The 11,586-nt window shown below is 54.3% G+C and overlaps 1 protein-coding gene across 1 annotated transcript; it reads right to left on the bottom strand.

The window, feature by feature from the left end:
* Positions 1-383: 383 nt before the first annotated feature.
* On the bottom strand, positions 384-10,478 carry Ceacam16 (CEA cell adhesion molecule 16, tectorial membrane component). Its single transcript, XM_006994881.3, has 6 exons — positions 10,345-10,478; positions 7,609-7,956; positions 6,842-7,117; positions 4,865-5,143; positions 2,403-2,729; positions 384-590 (listed from the first exon to the last, which is right to left on the bottom strand). The coding sequence occupies exons 1-6, from the start codon at positions 10,379-10,381 to the stop codon at positions 580-582; spliced, it is 1,278 nt and encodes a 425-aa protein (XP_006994943.3). The 5' UTR covers positions 10,382-10,478; the 3' UTR covers positions 384-579.
* Between the last annotated feature and the right edge of the window lie 1,108 nt (positions 10,479-11,586).

Raw genomic sequence — 11,586 nt, forward strand, 5'->3', positions numbered from 1 at the left:
GTAATGGCTGAGGTCTAGAAGGTGCAGGACAGCCACTTGGGAAAAACTGTTCTCTGAGGGGGAGCAGGCCTGCCTGCCTTAGGGCAACGGTGAGGGCAGGAGTTACCCAGCGAAGAGGGTCTTCCCCTACTCCACACTTTTTGACTTTTTGTACCCAGAGAGGTCTGGTCCTTGTCCCCCCCAGGGAGCAGGACACCCCTCCATATGAACTGCAGACTGTGCAAAAGCCCCAGGCGCGGCCCTGGAACAGAGAGGGCATGGGCCTGCGTGCACATGCTCCCATCCTGGGCATGCTCTGGAGTGGGAACCAAAGCAAGCGGCGGGAGCTGCCCTTGACCCGGCTAGCGGCGGTGGAAGGAGAGGCCGACAACCATGTGCGATCAACCAGACGTTTATGGACTGGGCAGCTCTCCCACAGCTCGGCGCTAAAGCTAGATGGAGGCAGGATGGCGGGACCGCGGCCTGCATCCGTGCTGCAGGTGAGCGGTCCTGGGCTCAGGGGTGGATGCGGGAAGATGCTGCCGGAGCGCGTTCCTCCCTAGGTCTCAGCGGCCTTCGCTGTGGCGGCTGCTGCGGTGGCTACTCCAGGGCTGTGCAGGACCGGGGCGGGGACAAGGAGGTTGTCAGTCAGCGGGAGGACCCTCCCGCGGCCCCTCCCACCGCGCCTCCCGCAGACCCCACCCGTCCCGCTCAGCCTGTGCCATGGTCTGGGGTCTGGTGGTGCAGGAAGGTAGACTGGTCCTCCAGCTGGACTGTGACAAAGGAGGCTGCAAAGGAATTCCTGGGCTCGGGGGTGCGCCTGCGCGAACCCGGACAGCCACTGGCTGCGTCCCCGACTGGTCCTGGCTCAGGAGCTTGATGTCTGAGTGTCTAGTCTGATGAGACCGGCAAGACTACAGACTGTTATTCTCCATCTGGGAGTACCTGTCCAGAGCACCTGCCCTAGAAACACGGCCTTGGAGGTCTCTTGTAAGATGGAGGAGACATGGCCTTTGATTGTGAGAGTTGACTGGCAGCTCCTAGTCTGATGGAAGAGACAATGTCCCTGTCTCTGATGGTGGAGACATGGCCCTGATTCTGAGAATTCCCAGTCTGTTGGAGGAGAAAAGGTCCCTGACTCTGATAGAGGAGACATGGTCGTTGACGCTGGGAGGTCCCAGTCTGATGGAGGAGACACCGTCCCTGACTCTGATGGAGGAAATACGGCCTTTGATTCTGGGAGCTCCCAGTCTGATAGAGGAGACATGGTCCCTGACTCTGGGAACTCCCAGTCTGATGGAGGACACATAGTTCCTGACTCTGGGAACTCCCAGTCTGATGGAGGACACATGGTCCCTGACTCTGGGAGTTCCCAGTCTGATGGAGGAGACACAGTCCCTAACTCTGATGGAGAAAATATGGCCTTTGACTCTGGGAACTCCCAGTCTGATGGAGGAGACACTGTCCCTGACTCTGGGAGTCCCAGGTCTGATGGAGGAGATGCTGTCCCTGACTCTGAGAGCTCCCAGTCTGATGGAGGAGGCATGGTCTCTGACTCTGGGAGTTCCCAGTCTGATGGAGGAGACACTGTCCCTGACTCTGGGAGTCCCAGGTCTGATGGAAGAGATGCTGTCCCTGACTCTGGGAGCTCCCAGTCCGGTGGAGAAGATGCTGTCCTCTGGGAACTCCCAGTCTGATGGAGGAGACATGGTCCCTGACTCTGGGAGCTCCCAGTCTGATGGAGGACTCATGGTCCCTGACTCTGGGAGTTCCTGATGTGATGCAGGAGATGCTGTTCCTGACTCTGGGAGCTCCCAGTCTGATGGAGGAGGCATGGTCTCTGACTCTGGGAGTTCCCGATCTGATGGAGGAGACATTTTTAAGTCTGATGAAAGAGGCGTGGTTCTCTACTGTGGGAGCCCCCAGCCTGATGTGGGAGGGGTCGTTCCCAACAGAGAACCCTGTCTGATGGAGGAGACACACCTAGCAGTCTGCATCCTAGTGCGTGTCATGCATTTCAGGTTGGGGGAGGTGTGGTGTCTGAAGATGGAAACGTCTTGCCCTCACGCCATGTCTCATGGGGGAGGAAAATGCCTGCATTCACCCCAACTCCCCAGTGTGGTGGGAGAAGCTAGATCCCAGTGGTTTAGTTTTCACTCACCTGAAAAGATGCCCACCCTCACACGACACCCCTATTTATAGCCTTCCATCTGGTGTATACCTTATTTGAACAAGGAGGCCTCGGTCTGCTGGAGGCCCCTCTACCCTTGGTGGACGTCATCGTTTGAGAGGTAAAGCAAGTGCCACATGGGGACAGTCTGGTCAGATGGGAGAGGCACATGCCATGTCCCGCAGGTTTGTGAGGGAGGAGGAGGCCACCTCTGGGTCTGTGTCTCCCCCCTCCCCCCATGCCGCTCACTCACGGGCCACCTGTAGCTCCACCTCCAATGTGTCGGTCTTGCCCTGCAGTGTGACGGTCTTGAGAGTGTAGCGTCCGGCATCCGTGAGGTTCAGCTTTTGCACCAGCAGCGAGCAATTGGCGAAGCCCACCTCCCGGCCCGTGTGCGCTGGGCCAGCGATCCAGTTCCCCGACGGCAGCTGGCTGAGCAGTCGGTTGGGCTCTGAGGCCGGTCCACGGTACCAGGCATAGACTAGCAGGTCCTTGGGGTAGCCCTGGACGGTCAGGGTCACGTCCTGGCCCTCCGTTGGTTTAGTCGGTACAGGCACAATCATCATGGCCACAACTGCGGCTGGAGAGAGAACCACCACCACTATCAGCCAGGTCTGCCCTGGGCGTAGAGTGGAGTCCTCCCCCTCCCTTGGCCAGCTCCTCCAGGGACAGTGCTCCCCATGAGGTGCTGTGGAGACAGAGGATGGAGGTGACTTCTTGGGTGATCATGTAGACTTTCTTTGTCAGTGGTGCTTGGCACATCTCCCCTATCTAGAGTTCAGCCTTGGGCGATGGTGCATGTTGTCCCTCCTATGAAATTGGGAGACCCTAGAGAATCTGGCCATGTCTCCTCCATCAGAATGGAAGCATCTAAACTCTGGGGGCCATGCCTCCCCTATCAGGTCGGAAATCCCAGAAAATGTGGCTGTGTCTCCCCCATCAGATGTCTGGGACTATTCCCACAGCATGTTATTTTCTGTGAGAGCAGCAGACCCAAGAGTATGGGGGTGCAACTCCTCCATCAGATCGGAAGACTCTAGAGGGAAGAAGCTGAGAAACCTGTATTACATTAAAAATTCTCACAAGGTGTGACTTGTGTCTCCTCCATCAGATTGGGAAATTCTAGATATTTTTTTTTTTCAGGCAAGTTCAGGACTCTAGTCTGGGAAGATGATTCCATTGGTTTAAGAATCCCTCCAAGGTGGGAGCCTCCATCTCCTCCATCAGACTAAGACATTGTGGGTTATTAGAGTGGAACATTCTGATCAAGTTAGAGACCCCTAGAGTTGGGAATAACCATCTCAGAATTGTATTGTATCAGAAAATTTCCATAGAAAGTGGGAGGCTCATACTCCCCCACCAGATTTGGAGTATTCCCAAAGTGGGACCTGTGTCTCCCCCATCAGACTAGGAATTTTAAAGTAAAGTAGTGTCATGTCTCCTAATGACCTGGAAATTCTTCCAGGCTATGCCTCCTCCCTTTGACTAGGGGGTTTTATGTCTCCTCCACCAGTGCCTGGGAGCCCTAAGAAGGTGAGGCATTCATTGCCTCTTCTCTTTGACTGGTAGCTCTCTCTGAGATCAGAGAAAGACCATGCCTCCTCCATCAGATCAGCTTGTTTCCCCGCGTGGGGTAATACCCATCTCTCTGTCCTCTATCTCTCTCCCAGCACCTGCCACAGGATTTCTGGCAGCTTGGCAGGAAGCAATCTTGGGAGTGTTGCATCAGGTACACCCTGCACATACCTGCAGGCCTTGGACACCCCCCATGTTGGCCCCGAGGTCATCTGGTCCACCCTGTCTCCAGCCAAGGCCCCTCACAGGTAAGGCAGGAGGCACACTTACCTTGGGGGCCGCCATCTCTGTTCTGCTTGAAAGAGGGGTCCATCCCCACCCTTTGCATGAGACCCAGCCTGTTAGTGGAGGAAGAAGGGAGGGAGGAGGGGGAGGACGATTCCCAGTGTCCCCAAGGGGCAACGGACACTTGAGAAGAAACCCAGGTAGAATTATTAATGCTTTTTTTTTTTTTTTTTGGAGACAAGGTCTCATGTAGCCCAGCCTAACTTCGAATGATGGCCTCAAACTCCTGATCCTCCTGCCTCTCAAACGCTGTGGGTATAGATGAATACTTGCAGATCTGCTGTGAAACGAGGACTTGATGTTCAAAGTCACCATCCTTGGGGCATGAGCAGTGTTCCCTGGGGTCCCTCAATGCCCCCCCCCCATACACATAGAACAGAGGCGTGAAGACAGTGCCTCTGGCTGGGTTCCTCCATTAGCCAACAACTGCCCATGGGTTCCCAGCTGTGGTGTGTGCGTGAGTGTGTGGTTCAGGTCTGTGTGTCGTGGGTTGGGCAGGACTCTCAGCCTCCAGTGCCTTTTCTACCAACTGGGGTAATTACATGGAAGGACATGGACCCTGGGGTCCCACTCAGCCACCCCACAAGAAGGGGACATGGGACTCACTTATCATCCAGTCTAACCTCAAGGCAGAGGATATGAGTCACCATTTATTTTCTACCTGACAGGCTTTGCCTGCCTCTTTTTTGCACCTAGACAAGAGAGGGGCAATTCGATATGTCTGCCACCTTGTCATAACCAGCCAATGAATGTGCTGGGAATTCAGTTATCTTCTGGGAAAATGGTGGCCCAGGCAGCAGAGGCCTGCCGGGCCTCTATGGAGAGCAGCTGGTCATCAGGCTGGGGCTGACTCACCAGACAGCTTGACCACCACGGAGGCGGACCCGGACAGCAGGGTCTTGGAGTTCTTAGCAATGCACGTGTATGTGCCCTCATGGGCCACAGTCATGCTGCTGATGTTTAGGTGATCCTGACCATTCTTCAAGGCCTTCCCGTTGAAGGCCCACACATACTCTGGCTCAGGGCAGGATCGGGACACGCACCACAGGGTAAGGGACGTGTTGAAGTCCACTTTAATGGTGCAGCCCGTCCGGGTGGTGGAATCTTGGAGGATAGCCACACGTTCAGGGCCGACTGTAGGGCAGGAGGGAGAGACACAGGACGGACAGGGGTGGTTTGGGAGGGGACAGAGGCATGCAACCTGGGCCTTCTTGATTCTGGGTCTACCAGATTGGGTCCCTGGGGCTGGCAGGGCTGAGTACCGGGGAGAAAGAGCTGGAGACTTTCCTGATCACATCTTGATCTCTAACGCACTCTGTGATCTTGAGACTCATTTCCCCTCCCACAAGAACCCAAAACTCAGGTTTTTTTTTTTTTTTTTTTTTTTTCATCCGTGAAAAAGAATGTGTGGAGCCTCGTAATGGCTTTTAATCCCAGCACTCAGGAGGCAGAGACAGGTGGATCTCTGAGTTCAAGGCCAGCCTAGTCTACAGAGTGAGTGCCAGGACAGCTGGGGCTGCACGGAGAAACCCTGTCTCAAAACAAAACAATCTATGTTCTATGTTTTAGGATTCTCAGGCCCTAGAAGTCTGTGTGTCTAAGATTCTAGAGCAGATGATCTCAACCTTCCTAATGCTATGACCCTTTAATACAGTTCCTCATGTTGTGGTGACCCCCAGCCATAAAATTATTTTCTTTGCTACTTCATAACTGTAATTTTGCTACTGTTGTGAATCGTAATGAATATCTGTGTTTTCTGATGGTCTTAGGCAGTCCCTGTGAAAGGGTTGTTGGACACTAATGGGGTAGTGACCCACAAATTGAGAACCACTGATCTAGACTCTCCGGCGCTATAAATTGGTTCTAGGATACCGTTTCAGCTGGTGGTATTTCTAGGCTTTTCTGTCTAGACCCTGGAGCCTCGCCTCTGCTTCTAGAGTTTCTGGTATCTGGAATCCTCTGGTTGTAGGATTTTATACAGTTCAGTTTTTACACACTGATTTTTTTTTTAATTAAAAACTTTTTTTTTTTTTTGAGACAGAGTCTCATTATGTAGCCCTGGCTGGTCTCGAACTCACAGTGATTCTCCCGCCTGTGCCTCCTGGATTAAAAGGGTGGTCCACCACAGCCAGGCATCTCAGTAATTTGTTTTCTCAGGATTCCACGTCACATGACTGCTGCTCCAGGAACTATTACTATGGGCTTCTGCAATGAGCTTTTGTGATGTCCCCTCTGAGCCCTGAGTCCTGGCGACGTTATCCCCCACCCTTTCAAATCCAAACATCCCTGTGTCTGTTTGGTCATTTTATTTAGGGATCTTTTTCTTTTTTCTTTTCTGACAGGGCCTCATGTAGCCCAGGCTGGCCTTGAACTCAGTATGCACCTTATAAGGACCAGAACTGTCTCCACTTCCCTAATGCTGGGATTATAGATTTACATTAACATGATCAGTTTGTAGTTCTTCAGACAGAACCCAGGGCTTGGTGCCAGACAAGTGTCCTAACAGGTCAGCTATATCCTAGCCTTCCTGGCCACATACCCCCCCCCCTTTTTTTTTTAGACAAATCTTGTTACCTAACCCAGCTGCCTTGATGGCGATATTCTCTCTACCTGTGGATACCTTGATATGTCAGGTGCATGGTCCTCGCTCATCTACATCCACCTGACATTATCAGCCACAATCTGTACTTCATGAAGTGACCGGTCAAGTGTGTTTTAAGAGGGACCCCTGTCTCTTCCCCAGCCTGCTGGCTGTGGGACTGTAGATTCCTTCTCTTGGCCTCAGTTTCCCCATTTCTGAGATGCAGATACTGGGTGCCTCGGAAGACTCACAGTAGACAGTCAGGTTCAGGGGCTCGCTGCGGCTGACGCTGACCGGGTTCCACACCTCGCATTGGTAGGTGCCCGCCTCCTCCCTGCGGATGCCATGACGGGTCAGCATCCTGCCGTCGGGGGACAGGCCCAGGCGGACAGCAACAGGCAGAGCATCACCGTTGAAGAACCAGCGGACCTCAGCCGGACTGGGGCTGCTGCACACGAGGCGAAGGGTGTCCCTGCGCTCCACCAGCGCAGTGTCGTTGGCCATGACCGTGGGAGGGGCCAGGATCTCTATGGGGGGGAGCGAGAGACAGAGGGGGAGGGGAGGGGCACCTCCTGTCCCCGAGGCAAGAAGCACCGGCCACGCTGTGCTTCTGTACCCCCAGCCATAGTGACAAAGAATGGCTTTAGAAGACAGATATCATCCTGGAAGCCAGAATGGAGAAGGTGAGCATTTTCGTGTTATTTTAGGCATCCCTCCCCCACACACACCCTGTTTTAAGAGGCTGACAAATAGCTCAGTGGGTAAAAGCACTTGCCACCAAACCTGATGACCAGAGTTTGATTCCTGGGCCCCCACATGGTGTCCTCTGACCTCCTCATGTATGTTTGTGACACACAAACAATGCTCGGGTACACACACACACACACACACACACACACACACACACATACACTCAAAAAATGCAATTTTAGAGAAATATATATATTTGCTTCTGTTCATCAAAGGAGGGGTGAGGAAGAGGGTGGAAAGTCCCGGGTGTGTTGCAGGGGTGGCTCACCATAGACCTGCACGTGTCCGTAGCCCACCTCGGTCTGAAACTGCCTGTTTAGGGTCTGTATGATGTAGGTGCCTGTGTGTCCAGGCAGGGCCCCACGGATAGCAAGACTGCCATCGGGGCGCACAGCTTCCCGCCCTGTGTGGGCCGGTCCGGGGGTCTCGTCGCCAGTGCTGACAATGTAACTGGCCACCAGGAAGGTCAGGCTGAGCGTCGGCCCTGCGTACCAATTGTAGGCAAGCAGTTCCCCCGAGAGCCCGTGGACCACCAGCGTGACATTGTCTCCCTCCGCGGGCTGGGCAGGCTCAGGGGTGATGGAGATCTCAGCCGCGGCGATGTTCAGCATCCAGGCTGAGAAAGAGCAGAAGGGTCAGGTTGGATCGGGTGGGATTGACGTGTCACCTCATTTGACAGGAGTTGACTGGCTCGGAGGTGACATCCCCCCTGCCCACAAGGTCAGACACAAGCAAGATTTGTGCCTCCCATGGCCACACTTCCCCCTGGGATAGAACCCAGGGCCTCATCCATGTCCCTCACTGGGGGATTCTAGGCAGGGGCTCAACCACCACTGAGCCACACCCCAGCCCCTCACTGGAGGGTTCTAGGCAGGGGCTCTACCACTGAGCCACACCCCAGCCCCTCACTGGGGGATTCTAGGCAGGGGCTCCACCACTGAGCCACACCCCCAGCCCCTCACTGGGGGATTCTAGGCAGGGGCTCTACCACTGAGCCACACCCCCAGCCCCTCACTGGGGGATTCTAGACAAATATCCTACTGTCCCCAGCTCCCACCTGTAGCCCTCTGGTCCTCAACATCTCAGTCACCTAATTTTGAGCAGGGAGTGGAGTCTGAACTTTCCTATGTGGTGGAGAAGGCTTGTCTGGAAGTCCTGATCTTCCTGCCTCAGTCTCTCAATGCTGAGGTTCAGGAATGTTCTAGCAGGATAGGCTCTGAACACCTGAGCATTCGTGGTGTCTGTCTGCAAAGCTCTATGTAGTGGCCTTTTTCTGCGCACACCTTCATTTTCTCAAGGTTGGTGTACAAAGGAGAATCTACACCCTATGCTACCGGCCTGGTGTCTTGCACCCAGCAAGTGCATGGCCAGTGTGAAATGGGACGAGGAGGCTTCCCATGAGAGGCACCGGGGTGAGTCTTGAACAGGTCCCTGGGCTCATGTAGTCACCTGAATCTGTGACCTCATGCTAACATCAGGGCCTTCCTAAGTCTTTCACTTAATCCGGGGGTACTTCCTCTGTGTGCACAAGGGCCTCCACATAGAGAGCAGAGATCTGTGGAATCCCTCCCTCCCTTTCTCTTTTCTATAGTCTGTTCTCCATCCCTCAGGTATCCCATGCTGGCCTCGACATATAGCAGAGGATGGCCTTGAATTTCTGATCTCTCTGCCTTCACCTCCTGAGTGATGGGAGTCTGGGCACGTATCACCACACCATTTATGCTGTGCTGGGGATCAAACCCAATGCTTCCCGCCCCCCCCCCCCAGCCACACCCCCAGCCTCCTCCACCCCTTCTCCACAAACAGACAAGTCCCAACCAGCAGGGCTGGTCCTGGCTGCTTCCTTCTTATCTGTACTTGGCTCGCTCACATGGTGGCCCTGGTGTTTCTCACATGACACACACTTGCAGGCCTGGCCTGGTTTCCAGTCCCTTCCTGGTTGGGAGAAAGTGGGTGGTAGTGACAGGCTTAGGGCAAATGCCACTATGTGTTGTGAGACCCTGACCAGCAAGTCACCTCTTCGAGGCCTGGTTTTCCTCTCTAGGAAGTCGGGCCACGAGTGACCATCCCTCTCAGGGTGGATGCTGACAAGTGAAAAAGATTCAAAGTAGGTAAACAGCAGACGTTAGTTGGTCCTCCTTCTAAGGGCACTAGATAGAATGATCCTGTCAGCGAGGCCCATTTACAGCTAAGTAAACTGAGGCTGAGGGTAGAGCAGCAAAAACCAGGCATGGTGGTCATACTCAGAAAGCTGAGGCATGAGGATTGTCTCAAGTTTGAGGCTAGCCTGGGCTATATAGTGAGAAGACCCTGTCTCAACAACAACCACCACCAAAAGACCTCACAAGTCCTGGGCCTGGTGACACACACTTTTAATCTCAGCACCTAGGAGGCAGAGGTAGGAGGATCTCTGAGGGTTCAAGGCCAGCCTGGTCTACAGAGCAAGTTCCAGGTTAGCCAGGGCAACAGTGAGACCCTGTCTCAAAAACAAAAGACAACATACATGGAGGTGTAGTTCAGTTTGTAGAGTGTTTGTTTAGCAAGCAGAGAGCCCTGGGTTCAATCCCCAGCACATAAACCTGGCATGATGGCACATACCTGTAATCCCAACACTAGGGAGATGGAGGCCGAAGGACTGGAAGTTCAAGGCCATCCTCAACTACAAAGTAAGTTTAAGGCCAACCTGGGCTATAGGAGACCTTACCTCAAAAGCACCTAAACCAAGCCCAACCAAGGGGAGTTTGGAATCCCCACACTGGTCAACTTGCTTTGCTCAGCTGTGGGACCCTCTAAAGACCCCCTGCTGACATCTCTCCGTGGCAGTCTCCAGCCTGCCCTACAGGCCTCCCCTCAAGAGCAAACTGCCCCAGAGTGAAGCCAAGTTGCATGCTGGGCATCTGGTCACACCCCCCCCCCAGCAGGGGTTCCTCTCTCTGTCCTTAGCACCTTGGAGGTGCAGGGAGTGGGCTGAGGGTCTGGGGAGTGGAGGACCCTTCTCGCTCACCACTGAGGAAGAGCCAGCTGCACCAGGCCAATGCCATCTTTCATCCCAGGTTGATGTCGGAGATGGTTGGTGGTGATGGCGCTCCAGTCTCAGAGGCCCTTCCTGGTTGAGGCTTGGCTCGGTCTGCCACTGGACCTGGGATCGGTCGGCAATTTGGAACCGGGGCGGATCACCGGAATTTGGAGGGATCGAGTCACAGAGGATCTGGGGCCCTGTTTGGGCACTGGGATGGGTGTGGCAAGCACCGGCCAAGGGCCATGACCTGGCCAGGCCTCCTGGGGCAGCTGCCTAATCCACTTTGTGCCAAAGGCCCAGATTTGGTACCGAAGAGGAGAACCAGGTCACCGGCGGCGGGGAGGGAGGAGGAACACCAGAAGATTCTGGGGCAGTTCTTGACCACCATGCACAGTGGGGTCCCCCAGGGGCACAGGACAGAGACGTCTGCTCCTCCAGCCTCAAGACTTCAGGGAGATGGCACAACTCTGTGGGGTGGGGGTCTTTAAGACTCTCGCTTGCTTGGGAGGTAGAGGCAGGAGAAATTCCTGAGTTTGAAGTCATCCTCAGCTGTAGTGATTAAGAGGCCAGCCTGGGCTACAGTGAGACCCCGTACCCAAAAAAATCAAGAGGGGAAAAAGACTTGTTTGTTTGTTTTTTTTTTTTTGAAACAGGGTTCCATGTAGCTGGGGCTAGCTTTGAATTTATTGTGTAGCCAAGGATGGCCTTGATGGCCTGATCTTCCCACATCTATCTGCTGAGTGTTGACATTATAGGTGTTCACCACCAGGCATGGTTGATGTGGGGCTGGGAGTCAAACCCAGGGCCACGTGGATGCCCATCAAGCTCCAACCTTCCTTTTCTTTTCTCTCCTCTCACTCTGTGTCTCCTTCCTTCCCCTCTCTGTTTTGATTGTGATGATGGAAGGCGGGTGGCATGCGCCATCACATTCATGGGGGCACCAGAGAACAACTTCTGTTTCTATCATGTGACTCCCGGGAATCAAACTCAGGTTGTCAGTCTTGGCCACAAGTGGCTTTACCCACCTAGCCTTCTCCCCTCCCCCCCGCCCCCCCTCCGGGTTTCTGTGTGTAGCATCCCTGGCTGTCCTGGAACTCACTCTGTAGCCCAGGCTGGCCTGGAACTCACAGAGATCCGCCTGTCTCTGCCTCCCGAGTGCTGGGATTAAAGGTGTGTGCCACACACACCCCACACACACCTTGGGCTTTATTTCTTAGTTATATGCAT

This window comes from Peromyscus maniculatus, chromosome 1 (genome assembly GCF_049852395.1).
Source record: "Peromyscus maniculatus bairdii isolate BWxNUB_F1_BW_parent chromosome 1, HU_Pman_BW_mat_3.1, whole genome shotgun sequence".
In the NCBI taxonomy this organism is placed as follows: domain Eukaryota; kingdom Metazoa; phylum Chordata; class Mammalia; order Rodentia; family Cricetidae; genus Peromyscus; species Peromyscus maniculatus.